At 41.3% G+C, this 15,608-nt stretch overlaps 1 protein-coding gene across 1 annotated transcript; it reads right to left on the reverse strand.

Moving 5' to 3' along the window:
- Positions 1-398: 398 nt before the first annotated feature.
- Positions 399-15,378, reverse strand: LOC139414136 (26S proteasome non-ATPase regulatory subunit 14). Its single transcript, XM_071162017.1, has 11 exons — positions 15,205-15,378; positions 14,414-14,463; positions 12,514-12,585; positions 12,287-12,406; positions 12,095-12,165; positions 11,696-11,846; positions 1,917-2,024; positions 1,712-1,786; positions 1,300-1,425; positions 696-758; positions 399-581 (listed from the first exon to the last, which is right to left on the reverse strand). The coding sequence occupies exons 2-11, from the start codon at positions 14,459-14,461 to the stop codon at positions 483-485; spliced, it is 933 nt and encodes a 310-aa protein (XP_071018118.1). The 5' UTR covers positions 14,462-14,463; positions 15,205-15,378; the 3' UTR covers positions 399-482.
- Positions 15,379-15,608: the final 230 nt, after the last annotated feature.

Genomic DNA, 15,608 nt, shown 5'->3' on the forward strand with positions numbered 1-15,608 from the left:
GTATGTAAACTTCTGACCCACTGGAATTGTGATACAGTGAATGATAAGTGAAATAATCTGTAAACAATTGTTGGAAAAATGACTTGTGTCATGCACAAAGCCGATGTCCTAACCGACTTGCCAAAACAGTTTGTTAACAAGACATTTGTGTAGTGGTTGAAAAACAGGTTTTAATGACTCCAACCTCAGTGTATGTAAACTTCCGACTTCAACTGCACATGCAATACATTTGACCAGGACCCAGGGAACTACATAAGGATTAGTGTGCCATTTCAGATGCAGCCATTCTGTATATACGGACCAAAACTTTCTCTCAGACCCATCTGAGACCAACCAGTCGAACAGCAACACATCACCCATGCTGCTGTTCTGTATATTATAGATACAAGTCCACGGTCTACCTTTCATACACATTTATTTTTTATAAAACAAAACACAAAGAGTTAGAATATGAACAGTTAAATGCTGGGGGAGGGGAGGCTTCACTGAAAGACCACAGTATCCAACATGGCGGCTAGGCACTGAACAATGTTGGACGTCATCAGGACGTCGACGTGCTCCTCCAGGTGCCTCTTGGGATCCTGCGAGAAGAACACGGTAAACAGGTCAAGGAAGGTCATTGCAAAGATTATCCATGGGCATTTATGATGATCGCAAAACAGATGTCGTATTCAGGTTACAGCGAGGACGGATACCTGCTTTCCGACATTCTTGATGGCCAGCTGCTCAGGGGTCATCTTATCCTCTTCTTCGACCGCCTGGGGTAGAACACGGGGACATTGATTCTCACTCAGACATTAACATTTAAAGCTGGGTCTTGTTCATTATGGCATGTAAAGAATAAAACATTTTGCAACAGAATATGAAAAAGTGTGTTTTATTTGATTTGACCTTATAAGAAACACAGAACATACAATCATACAAACATCAGTTGCATCACACCTGGCCAGACCGCTCACTTTCAATATTTAAATAATAAATCATTCCATTTTCCTTTGTGTTAATGATGATGCATTGATTGATTTCCACGTTTTTAGTTTACGCTTTTTCAAGACGAGAGATGAGAATAGAATCGTCCAACCCATCAGGTATCTCATTACACAATTACCTATATCTTGAAAAGGAGTGTTTCTGATTGGACAAGTCCAGGTAGACCCTCCCTGCTTCAGTCCATTTTATTCTATTTAAATACTAATGAACACCACCTGGAAGAACTCATGCAGTTTGCCCACGCAGACCCCTGGTCTCAAAATACTTCCAGGCCCTCCCACTTTCCCCTTCTGATCCCTGCCTGCTCACCTTGTTGTAGTTCTTGGCCAGCTCCAGCATCTCCTTGACGATGTTCTCGTTGAGCTTGCAGTGCTCGCTGTAGTCCTGCAGGGTCAGGCCCTCCATCCAGCTCTTCTTGTGCAGGTTCAACAGCATCTGGGAGGTCAAGGATCATATGTTAATGTGGCACATGCAACCAAGAGAGGATAGAGGCACCGTGTACATATGTTTAACGGTCGCACAGAAGATGACATCACCTGTCATTCAGGCAGGAGTACATACGGTAGGCATATTATGAAATGTCACTCTCAGCGGTGTAATTATAACTAACTCATTCAACTACGACAGTCAACAGTCCTCATCTTTTTCTGATATTCTATACTCCCCTTAAAAAAATATGTCATTTTGACATGTATAGTAGATTTTCAGAAACTCTTCACACCTTTTGCTCGAGTTCATTTTTCCTGTAGTTGATGGTGATGGAGTAGTAATGCCTGTTCAGTCCATGGATCAGAGCCTTGGAGGAGGACAACAGATGATTGAAATAAGAACAGAAACTCTACATTCACGTGCATGTTAAAAAAACACAGAGGTGTTCAGATGCGTGCTGGTCAGAGGCGTGCTGGTCAACGGCTCCATGGTCTTACCTGGATGGAGGGCTTGTTCAGATGCCCCAGGTTGGAGGTGGTTTGCCTGGGCTCGTGTCCCAGAACCATCATGTTGGCATTGATCAGCCGGAACGCATCGATAACAACCTGCCCAAAATAACAAAAAGGAACGTCTTATCTCACAGAGAGTAGAGGAACGGTGTCCGTGTCAATTCCATTTCAATTCCTGAGCAGAAAAATAAAATAAATAACCCCAAAAATTGAAAGAATGCCAAGTAAGTACAACACTGTGCTTTGGATCTAAGCCATGAGGGTAACGTTAGTGTGTGAGAATACTGTGAAAGGGAGAGTAGATGACCGGGGACGGAGAGAGATGGTACCGTCCCTGATCTGATGTTCACTAACTGCTGTAACCAGATGTGTGTAAACGACACCAAAACCACGGCTCTGCCTGAGTGCCGTACATGTCCCTAATCACATCCTATTACTAGGCCCTAAGTTGCATCCTTCCAGGTGAGTAGACATTGCATAGTCACAGCAAGGCAAAGATTTGCCACCATGCTATGAGAGGCTCTGCCAACTGCGGTTATGTGTGAAAGCATGACAGATGAGTAGCTTATGGTTACATTCATGTTAAAACATTGATGAGGATGATGGGTTTATGGCGGTCCTGACTTACTCATGCCTTGTTTAGTAGATGTCACCCTGAGACATGCGTCCATAAATCACTGTGAAATCCTTTTACTACAAAGCATAGGAAATTAGTGTATTAAAACACATTTAGCTCTTTTCTCTCACTGGTCTTGGCTGCATTAGCCAAAGATTAAGTACTCGACTTTTATTACCTGCATCACTCCAAATTAACCCTAGGTTATCGTGTCTTGTGAGGAAATGGGTCACACGAAGGAAAGGTGCCCGAGCGCCGTGAAACGACTGGCTTTATTGTTATGTTCCATCTATGCGGTTATATTGGCTGCTCATTCAATGGACCGTAATGCATTGTGTACAACAATATTCCGAGTGGCGGACAGAGTGACGAGAGGGAAGCAAGACACTGCCATGTTCTGAGCATATCAAGAGTAGGCTACATCTTTCACCAGCAAGACTTGGCCGGGAGACACCCTTTCCTCTAAGGCAGAGGGGTGAAACCTGCTAAAAACACAAATATTTCAAAAACGAGGATTAGCAAATGTGCCCTGGTATTTGTAGGTTTGTAAAAAATGTAATGTATATATTTTAATATTCTCTCGCTCACGCTTGGGTGGCAAAATATTATTAAGACTAAAAAGGTTTTAAACCATCCCCTCGGTCAACACACTACTCCTAATAGCAATCTAATTAAATATCTTTATGAGATTGCCTGTGCTTAGAAACCATTTCTAATGTAAAACATTGGAGAGCTAACTTTCATTTCTAGTGGTGCACTCTCCTCTGAGCGGAGATCACACATTGAGATGGAATTGGCTCTCACACCCACAGACAGCTCCGTGGAGGTGATAATAGACAGCTCCCCGGAGCACAGAGGCAGGAGGAGATGGAGGAAGTGCCATATGGGGCCCGTGAGGGTGGAAGAGAGAGAAAGAAACATAACAAGGAAAGGGTGGTGGTGGGGATGGGGGTGTATGATCAGTTCTAGATGAAGACATCTCAATCCCAGGAGACGTAAGAGTAAACAACCTTAGATGGCTACACGGGCAGAACGCTGTTAGCTAAAATCTCTAACGATTTGAGTTTCCACCCAATCAATCACTTGATTTTATTATTGGATTGATTGAAGTTTGCAGCCACGAGAAAGTCAACCTGTCACACAATTAGCATACAAATTAAATTAGAACATTGCTGAACAAATCATGGTGGTTCAGGGATGCAAACTGATGAAGGCCCAAAAAAGGTGAGAAATCTTTTGATGCACAGAAACACGTGAAAAGAAATCTGTGTAAACGCCTGTTCCCATTTTCTATACGTGTGACTCAGATTTTTGTGCAGCACCTCTACTCAATACTTCACTCTACTCAATACAACACATTGAATTTCGCTTCACACTTTTTTACTGTATGATAGAAAAGGCTACTGCAGAAAATAGCTGATTTGTTCATATCCAAAGGCCTACCTGTGATCGGGCAGGAGGAATGCAGTAAGGAATACAACTGCATAATGATCTGCATTTATTTCCATTGTGGCAGTAAGGGGAAAACACTCTAGGCCTATATGAAACCATCTTTAGCCTACTGTTCAGACAACTTTATACACATAGCCTACACTCACACCTTCTCTCTCTCTCACACACACACACACACACACCAAATGTTAGGCACCAAACAGAATTTAAAGTGAAACTGACAGTGTTTGAACTACTTTGCAGATATGAAACAAACAGACAACCATAATATGAAAAATATAAAATTCCCAGTTTATGCTTCAAAACCAACTTTATAAGAGGTTTTAAAAATAGGTTATATTTGACTCAGAATTCCATGGCATACAGTAAGGCATTATTGGTAGAATAGATGGATGCAGTTCAATGGATGATTCATATTCACCAATACATTTCTTGGTAGTCCAAAAAAATATTGCTAGCAGGTTGTAAATCAAAGCTGGCCTGGGTAATCTGTTCAAACAGATTATCAAGGTAGATATGGATTATTTTAAATATGTTATTGGACAATAAACAGATATGGCTTATTAACCTATACGGTCCGAATAATGATGATCCAAGCTTCTTTGAAAATATATATAAGAATCTATCAACTCTACAAGCAACACTAGACTCTATTATTATGGTGGGAGATTTTAATACGGTCTTAAATACCTCTATGGACAGGAAAGGAAATCACACTACAAACTATCACCCTCAGGCACTTAAGGAAATCATGAATGTCATGGATATATTGGAATTAGTGGATATACGGAGACTTAAATACCCTGACCTAGTGAGATATACATGGCAGAGGCTTAATCAAGCTAGTCGTCTTGACTACTTTCTTATGCCATTCTCACTGGCACCAAGTTTTAAAAAGTGTTGATAGGGGATAGAATGAGGTCGGATCATTACATAATTGGCATATATATTAGTCTTACAGTATTTCCACGTGGGCGAGGTTATTGGAAATTTAATCAATGCCTTTTAGATGATAAATTGTTTAGAACAAGGACAGAATAATTTATAACTGACTTTTTCAGACATAACATAGGTACAGCAGATCCCCTTACTGTATGGGACACTTTTAAATGTGCCTTTAGAAGCCATGCAATTTAGCACTCATCTATAAAACAAAAGCAATTTAGATCAAGAGTGTCCATATTAACAAAGGAAATTGAAGGACTAACAGTATAGTTAGATAGCAATAAAAACGGTACTATAGAGGCAAGTTAAAGGAAAAACAAAAAGAAATGGAGGAACTTATTCAAGAAAGATCCAGTGTAATATATTATAATAATAAAGTGAACTGGATGGAATATGGGGAAAAATGCACCAAATTATTTTTCAATCTTCAATATAGAAATGTTACCAAAAAAAATCTATTACAACTTGTTACAAATGATGGAGTTACGCATGATTCACCAAATTATATTTTGAAAGAGGAAGTAAAGTACTTTAAGAATATGTTTTTGGTTCAGGCGCTTCCATCTCCACTAACTGAAACTAATTGTATGGATTTGTTCCCTAATAATAATGTAAAAGTAACATCTGTACAGAAAGACTCATGTGAAGGCCAAATTACAGAGGAGGAACTGCTTGATGTAATTGGGACGGGAAAACTCTAGGGCTGGATGGCATACCAGTGGAAGTATACACAACGTGTTTTGATATACTCAGAGGACCATTATTAGCATGTTTTAACCACTCCTATATAAATGGTAGATTATCAGACACGCAACCAGAAGGTCTGATATCATCATTACTGAAACAGAACCCAAGTGGTATATATAAAGATCCAGTCGATTTAAGAAATTGGAGACCTCTTACACTTTAGTGTTGTGATGCTAAATGCTTGGCACATATAATTAAAAAAGTATTGTCAGATATTATTCATCCTAATCAGACAGGTTTTTTTACATGGACAATACATTGGAGATAATACACTGTTCAAAAAAATAAAGGAAGCAACACTGATTGACAATCAATTTCACATGCTGTTGTGCAAATGGAAGATAACAGGTGGGTGGAAATTATAGGCAATTAGCAAGACACCCACAATAAAGGAGTGGTTCTGCAGGTGGTGACCACAGACCACTTCTCGGTTTCTATGCTTCTTGGCTGATGTTTTGATCACTTTTGAATGCTGGCTTTCACTCTAGTGGTAGCATGAGACGGAGTCTACAACCCACACAAGTGGCTCAGGTAGTGCAGCTCATCCAGGACGGCACATCAATGCGAGATGTGGCAAGAAGGTTTGCTGTGTCTGTCAGCGTAGTGTCCAGAGCATGGAGGCGCTACCAGGAGACAGGCCAGTACATCAGGAGATGTGGAGGAGGCCGTAGGAGGGCAACAACCCAGCAGCAGGACCGCTACCTCCGCCTTTGTGCAAGGAGGAGCAGGAGGAGCATTGCCAGAGCCCTGCAAAATGACCTCCAGCAGGCCACAAATGTGCATGTGTCTGCTCAAACAGTCAGAAACACACTCCATGAGGGTGGTATGAGGGCCCGACGTCCACAGGTGGGGGTTGTGCTTACAGCCCAACACCGTGCAGGACGTTTGGCATTTGCCAGAGAACACCAAGATTGGCAAATTCGCCACTGGCGCCCTGTGCTCTTCACAGATGAAAGCAGGTTCACACTGAGCACATGTGACAGACGTGACAGAGCCTGGAGACGCCGTGGAGAACGTTCTGCTGCCTGCAACATCCTCCACCTCCAGCATGACCGGTTTGGAGGTGGGTCAATCGTGGGGTGGCATTTCTTTGGGGAGCCGCACAGCCCTCCATGTGCTCGCCAGAGGTAGCCTGACTGCCATTAGGTACCGAGATGAGATCCTCAGACCCCTTGTGAGACCATATGCTGGTGCGGTTGGCCCTGGTTTCCTCCTAATGCAAGACAATGCTAGACCTCATGTGGCTGGAGTGTGTCAGCAGTTCCTGCAAGAGGAAGGCATTGATGCTATGGACTGGCCCGCCCGTTCCCCAGACCTGAATCCAATTGAGCACATCTGGGACATCATGTTTCGCTCCATCCACCAACGCCACGTTGCACCACAGACTGTCCAGGAGTCGGCGGATGCTTTAGTCCAGGTCTGGGAGGAGATCCCTCAGAAGACCATCCGCCATCTCCTCAGGAGCATGCCCAGGCGTTGTAGGGAGGTCATACAGGCACGTGGAGGCCACACACACTACTGAGCCTCATTTTGACTTGTTTTAAGGACATTACATCAAAGTTGGATCAGCCTGTAGTGTGGTTTTCCACTTTAATTTTGACTCCAAATCCAACTATGGGTTGATAAATTTGATTTAAATTGATGATTTGTGTGATTTGTTGTCAGCACATTCAACTATGTAAAGAAAAAAGTATTTAATAAGAATATTTCATTCATTCAGATCTAGGATGTGTTATTTTAGTGTTCCCTTTATTTTTTTGAGCAGTGTATAAGACAAGTACGGGAACCAATAGAATACTATGAAATATCGGGGACACCAGGCCTGGTTTTCATAGCTGATTTTGAAAAGGCTTTTGATAAAGTACGACTGGAGTTTATATATAAATACCTAGAATATTTCAATTTTGGGGAGTCTCTTATAAAATGGGTTAAAAAGGTATGTATAGTAACCCTAGGTATAAAATAGTAAATGGCTACATCTCAGAAAGTTTAAACTATCTAGAGGAGTAAAACAAGGATGTCCACTTTCAGCACATCTATTTATTATTGCCATCGAAATGTTTGCTGTTAAGATTAGATCAAACAATAATATTAAGGGATTACAAATCCGTGGTTTAAAAACTAAGGTGTCATTGTACGCTGATGATTCATGTTTTCTTTTAAAACCACAATTAGAATCTCTCCACGGCCTCATAGAGGATCTAGATACTTTTTCTATCCTCTCTGGATTAAAACCAAATTATTGGATCACCAAATTGGATCACCATGTAGTTTACCAATTAAATGGTCTGACGGAGATGTGGACATACTCGGTATGCAAATCCCAAAAGAAAGAAATGATCTCACACAAATACATTTTTATAGAAAGTTAGCAAAAATAGATAAGATCTTGTTACCATGGAAATTAAAATAACTGTCTATATGTGGGAAAATCACCCTGATTAACTCTTTAGTCATATCACAGTTTACCTATTTGCTTATGGTTTTGCCTACACCTAGTGACCTGCTTTTTAAATTATATGAACAAAAAATATTCCATTTTATTCGGAATGGTAAGCCAAATAAAATGAAAAGGGCCTATTTAATAAACAAATATGAATTTGGAGGGCAGAAATGATTAAATATTAAAGCATTAGACCTCTCACTAAAGGCATCAGTCATACAAAAGTTATACTTAAATCCAAACTGGTTCTCTAGTAAATTGGTACCAATGTCTCATCCTGTTCAAGAAGGGCCTTGTCCCCTTTATTCAGATTACACCTGCCCACTTTCGGTTGTTTGAAAAGGATATGATCTCCAAAATATCTTTGTTTTTTAAACAAGCCTTAGAAAGTTGGTTGCAATTTCAGTTTAATCCACCTGAAAAGACAGAACAAATAATACAACAAATATTGTGGTTAAATACTAATATAATAATTGATTAAAAAAAAAAAAAATTGAAGACATTTTTAAAAAGATATCATTTTAGTGAATGATATCATAAATAGGACTGGTGGAGTTATGTCACACATGCAGCTAACACAGACATATGGAAATGTCTGCTCTACCCAAAGTAGAAGGGGAAAAAAGTAAGAAACTTGTATGTCGGCCCTGTATTAAAGAACATACATGGTTAAAGAAAAATGTGATAAATAAAATCATATACCAATTTCATTTAAGGACCAAAAAGCTGACAGCTGTGTCATATAAATTCCAAAATAATTGGGAAGAGATTTTCGATGTACCCATTCCATGGCACATGGTTTATGAATTGATACGCAAAACAACGCCGGATTCAAAACTTCAAATTTTTCAATTTAAATTACTATACAAAATTATTGCAACTAATAGAATGTTATATATATGGGGGATACAATCTTCCCAGCTCTGCAGATTCTGCTGTGAGGAGGCAGAGTCATTAGATCATTTTGGTATTGTCCAGATGTAGCTTGTTTTTGGTCACAGGTCCAGGAATGGCTGAAGAATTGCAACATTGGCCTAGAACTAACGCTACAGATAGCAATACTGGGTGATTTGAAAAGCCATAGTCAATCAATCAATAATATAATAATTATTTGAGCAAAGATGTTTGTTTTTGGTTTACAATCTGTGGAAGCTATGAGAATAGAAAGGTTCAATTCTTTTGTGAGGCATCACAGCACAGTTGAAAAATATATGACGGGTCGAGATCCGAAGTGGGTGGTGTTGAGAGATAGATGGGGGGGTGAGTAGAGCTGAAGGGTGGGACTAATAACAAGATAAACAATGTAAAACATACGGGGTCTGTAAAATGTATATAGGTTCAGAACTTTTGTGAAATAGCACAAATAGTTAAATAGAAATCAAACTGGATGGACATCAGAAATACAGGAAGGACTAAAAACAAACAAAAAATAACTATTGTAAGGTAGACTGTGTCTGTAAAATGTGTATAAGATGTATAAATTGAAGGTAAAAGCCAAAGTGTTTATTAGTTTACTCCAATTGGGGGAATCGGTGGTAGGGTTTGCGGGGAATAATAATAAAAGGTATATTCTTTAAAAAAGTATGTATGTCTCGAGTCGTCTGAGATCCCCAAAGATTGGAAAGCTGCTGCAGTCATCCCCCCTCTTCAAAGGGGGAGACAGACACTCTAGACCCAAACTGTTACAGACCTATATCTATCTATCCTACCCTGCCTTTCTAAGGTCTTCGAAAGCCAAGTAAACAAACAGATCACCGACCATTTCGAATCCCACCGTACCTTCTACGCTATGCAATCTGGTTTCCGAGCTGGTCATGGGTGCACCTCAGCCACGCTCAAGGTACTAAACGATATCATAACCACCATCAATAAGAGACATTACTGTGCAGCCGTATTCATCGACCTGGCCAAGGTTTTCGACTCTGTCAATCACCACATTCTTATGGGCAGACTCAACAGCCTTGGTTTCTCAAATGACTGCCTCGCCTGGTTCACCATCTTCTTCTCAGACAGAGTTCAGTGTGTCAAATTGGAGGGCTTGTTGTCCGGACCTCTTGCAGTCTCTATGGGGGTGCCACAGGGTTCAATTCTCAGGCCGACTCTTTTCTCTGAATACATCAATGATGTCGCTCTTGCTACTTGGTGATTCTCTGATCCACCTACCTTTACACAGACGACACCATTCGGTATACTTCTGGCCCTTCTTTGGACACTGTGTTAACTAAACTCCAGACGTGTTTCAATGCCATACAACTCTCCTTCCGTGGCCTCCAACTACTCTTGAATGCAAGTAAAACTAAACGCATGCTCCTCAACCGATGGCTGCCCACACCTGTCCGCCCACCCAGCATCAATACTCTGCACGGTTCTGACTTAGAATATGTGGACACCTACAAATACCTAGGGGTCTGGTTAGACTGTAAACTCTCCTTCCAGACTCACATTAAGCATCTCTAATCCAAAATTAAATCTTGAATCGGCTTCCAATTTCGCAACAAAGCATCCTTCACTCATGCTGCCAAACATACCCTGGTCAAACTGACTATCCTACTGATCCTCGACTTCAGCTATGTCATTTACAAAATAGCCTCCAACACTCTACTCAGCAAATTGGATGTAGTCTATCACAGTGCCATCTGTTTAGTCACCAAAGCCCCATATACTACCAACCACTGTGACCTGTATATACTACCCACCACTGGCTCCAGGTCATCTATAAGTCTTTGCTAGGTAAAGCCCCGCCTGGTCACTGGTCACCAAAGCAGCACCCACCCGTAGCACGTGCACCAGCAGGTATATTTCACTGGTTACCCCCAAAGCCAATTCATCTTTTTGCCGCCTTTCCTTCCAGTTCTCTGCTGCCAATAACTGGAACGAATTGCAAAAAAAATTAAAATCACTGAAGCTGGAGACTCATATGTCCCTCACTAACTTTAAGCATCAGCTGTCAGAGCAGCTCACAGATCATTGCACCTGTACATCGCCCATCTGTAAATAGCCCATCCAATTGCCTCATCCCGATATTGTTTTTTTGTACCCAGCATCTCTACTTGCACATTCATCACTCCAGTGTATAATTGCTAAATTGTAATTAATTCGCCACTACGGCCTATTTATTGCCTTACCTCCCTAATCTTGCACACACTGTATATAGACTTTTCTATTGTGTTATTGACTGTACGTTTGTTTATTCCATGTGTAACTGTTGTTGTTTGTGTCACACTGCTTTGCTTCATCTTGGCCAGGTCGCAGTTGTAAAAGGTGAAAAATATATATATATATTTTTAATATACGTGTTCCAGTAGGTTGTTACACACAGACAGTAAAGTGAAGTAAGCCCGAGCAACGCAAAGTTAGCCGAGGCAAGCGTGTGGTAATGCTAGCATGCCAACTTAGATGCTAATGTAGCTAGCTAATATTTATTACACATAAAGTTATTTGCACTTTTGAAACATACATCCTTCTTATCAACTATAATCACAGCATTATTTTGCAGCCAGGTTGCAAAACGTAGAATATCGTTGAAATGTGACGAGTTTGCATTCCTGTGGTTGTTGGACATACCTTTCCTTTCACGCTCTGGATGGGGTCCACCACCACGGCCACGGCTCTCTCCGACAGGGCCTCGAAACTCTGCTGGGTGTTGATGTCAACGCCTGACAGCCAGCAGCCAAACCCGGGGTGACTGTGGTACCAGCCCACCACCATCTCTGGTCTAGTTGGAGGAGCCACCACACAACCACCTCAATTATTTTAGTTCAACACTATTACTGCACAGATGCCTTTCTTTGTGTCTATTTTACACATTTATTTTTTGTTTTACTGTTACAAATGACATTTTTCTGTTTTTAAGTGTATCCTGGAGTGTAGAGCATGTGTGTGACTTTGTCCTGGAGATGCTATGCCAAATCGAGTAGCGTATTAACTAATAATTTTTGTATTAATAAGTCCGTATGCATTTACCTGCCCGTCTGCTTAAGCATATCCAACATTTTCGCTTGGAAGACGGGGTCCACGGCCTCCACACTGACACCCTATTGGAGAGAGAAGTGCTATTACGCAAACACCGGTGGAGAAAACATCACATGCATAACTATAGAGTTACTCAACATTGTCCCGCGAGGTCTATTAGGGGAAATGACTGGGAAAACGTACAGTTCCTGACTGCGGCATGGCGAACACGTCAATCACTCGCACAGTGTAGTCGTCCACAAACTCGCCCAGCATCAAACCCATGACCTCCATGGGCACACCAGCACGCCCGTGCTTCAGCATCTGAAGGAGATGGAAATACATGGTGAGACATAGACGACTGCCATGGACACACATGCAACGAGTTGGTATAAATTATAAATGGCAACTACTGTTTATTTCCTTCTTACCTTGAGCAGTGCCAGTGAGGAGATGTACACCTGCTCTGCAGTGTCTACGGCGGGGGCGTCTGTAGGTGGGCCCTGAGGGGAAAATAACAGCTTTTAGGCTATAGTTGACTATCACACAGAGCTGGTTAAGGATGACAAAATACAGCTTCACTGCAGTTTATAATATATTAGTATTATATTATTGACAAACTGATGATCATTGTTTAAAGGGAGACTCAGCAAAATGATGGTGCCATGAGCGGCACCGCAGATATTGAGATGAGTGAGATGCAAGACTTCGCTCTCTCACAGTGTCTGCGCACGTCCACAGGGAAGTTGAGCCTCGTGCTTCAACGCTCTTAGTTGTTGCGGAAATTGACCAACTATGCTGTTTACTTTATGCTTCTACGTCATATTGTTTTGTATACCTGTAACATATTTTTGTTGACAATAAACACCACCTTCAAATTGACATTAGCCTAGCCACTAGCCAGTGAAAAACCCAGCAGCATTGCAGTTCTTGACACACTCAAACTAGTGTATCTGGCACCTACTACCATACCCCATTCAAAAGCACTTAAATCTTTTGTCTTGCCCATTCACCCTCAATGGCACACATCCACAATCCATGTCTCAATTGTCTCAAGGCTTAAAAATCCTTCTTTAACCCGTCTCATCCCCTTCATCTACACTGATTTAAGTGGATTTAGCAAGTCACATCAATTAGGGATCATAGCTTTCACTTGGTCAGTCTGTCATGGAAAGAGCATGTGTTCCTAATGTTTTGTACACTCAGTGTATGTTCAATATCCTGAAAGTAATTTTGTAATTTAAACGGTGATCTGAAACCCTGCATGTCAGAGAGGAAGAGGTTAAAAGAAGACACCCCCCCCTATTTTTAACACCTCTGTAGGGTGCCAAGGCAGCCACTTACTGGAGGTGTTAATTGGCAAATTCAACGCCAGTCGGGAGCAAGCTCCTCATTGGCCTCGCCTTGCAAGGCTTGGCCGCTACGAACACAACAAAGTGGGCTCTTTTTATTTCTCTCACCAAAGAGCGCCCCTGGCCCTTTTGATTGGGCAGGGCTACACTACTCTAAAAACATGTTCCAACAAAGCATGCTCAATAATAGTGCAAGGGAGACACTGCAGTGGTTAGTCAGCCTACACCATAATTCTTTACTTTCGATTAGGCTACTTAGAATTTGTTAATACATATTGAACAGAATGCCTTGACCATCTATTCTCACTATTCAGTTCACATGAAAAAGAATGTGTAGAGCTAATAGGCTATAGCTAGAAAACTATTCAACTTTGCAGAGGTTATTGAGTGAGGCAATTGGCTCCCGAGTGGCGCAGTGGTCTAAGGCTCTGCATCTCAGTGCAAGAGGCAACAGCCCCTGGTTCGAATCCAGACTATCACATCCGGTCATGATTGGGAGTCCCATAGGGCCCAGCGTCATCCAGGTTTGGCCTGGGTAAGCAGTCATTGTAAATAAGAATTTGTTCTCAACTGACTAGTTAAATAAAGGTTAAATAAAAAAAATATATATAAGTAGGGCATTTTTATAACACTAACTCTTAACATGATTTTGTGGCCTATAGACTACATAAGTCTAATACTTACAATATTTAAGACAGCTAAGCTGTGCCAGGTCCTTTTCAGTCTGTGGATAAGAACAACAAGGTCTACCCTGGCTACATCCTCTCACTTTTCATTTGTAGTCGCTTCTGTCTATTCCACCCATTTCAAGTCAGAATCACTCCCTGTTTGGTGATCAGGGATAAGATAGGTGCTGTAGTGAGGCTAGGATAGATATAGCCCAATATTAGAGCTCTGATTCATTATTGAATTAATGAGACACGGTGTGAAGGCATTCCATAGCGACAGGGTGCGAGATAAGTCATGGCTGAAAACACACCTGACCCAGTCCAGGCATTCCTCCTCCAAGCCTCAGCAGCCTATCCATTTCTGTTGAGGGGAAAAAAACAGCAATGAATGTCAACCCTATTTATCATCTTCAACCCAATTACTTTCTAAACAATGTGCAATGTTGTTAGATAGTAAACTACAAAACAGTTGATCATCTATTTAACCAAAAGGCAGTAAAAAGAGCAGGATGGAATTACAGGATGGCATAGTATGACAGGTAACGTTAGCTCTCAGATAATATGATTTTGTGACAACCCCATCTGTTTCACAGGTAGCTAGCTGATTTTCCTGATTAATCTGGAACGTCTGCTTTCAGACAGTACCATCTAGTTATTTTTCCTGCCTGTTATATAACTAGATTCAGAAATTTGTGATGAGACAATTTAATGTTAATGACAGTCAAGTCACTACGCTAACTAACGACGTTGACAGTTAGCGTTAGCTACATATTATAGGTAGTTGGCTAATCTAGCTGTCTAAGTTAATGTTATCCACCAGAACAAATAAAATAAATGTTAAAGCGCGATATAACATCAAATTATTAATAAACAGTGGTCCCTGTCAGCTATCAAACATGTTTGACTAAGTTTGCTAACGTTAACCAGATAAACTGCCTTAGCTCGCTTGCTAGCGGTAACGTTAGCGACAGTTAGCTAGCTAACGTTAGCTCTTTCGTTGCACGAGAGTCGAAAACCCGAACTAACTAGATAGCAACTTCTTCAGCGTGGATTATGTTCTGCTAGGGAAGTGATCTAAACATTTGTGGGAGTGCGATCTTACCTATTCAGTCTGTAAAAATGTTGGAAAGAATACTCGCGTGTGATAACTATTGAAGTCTAGCTTGCTACAATGAATCAGCCAGAATTCCTCATTCAAAACAAATTCGTCGGAACATTGGGTACTTCCGGCGCCTTGATGATCACTTCCACCCTCCGCAACATTCTGCTGTAGGTCGCTTTCTAGAAGCAAGGGGGAGCTGAATGCAGCTGACTCCGTGTCCCTTAAGCTGCACCAGCTCGTAAAGCAGTTTGTGCATTTAATACAGACCCAAATTGATGCTCAAAGCACCAAATATTAGTGTGATACAAACTAGGCTAACAAACCTGTTCCAACCTTTGGGAGAATGTATTATTGCCATTGTCCCTAGCTACCAATGTGGGCATCCTAGAGCAGCCTGCTATAAT

This window comes from Oncorhynchus clarkii, chromosome 7 (genome assembly GCF_045791955.1).
Source record: "Oncorhynchus clarkii lewisi isolate Uvic-CL-2024 chromosome 7, UVic_Ocla_1.0, whole genome shotgun sequence".
Classification (NCBI taxonomy): Eukaryota; Metazoa; Chordata; class Actinopteri; order Salmoniformes; family Salmonidae; genus Oncorhynchus; species Oncorhynchus clarkii.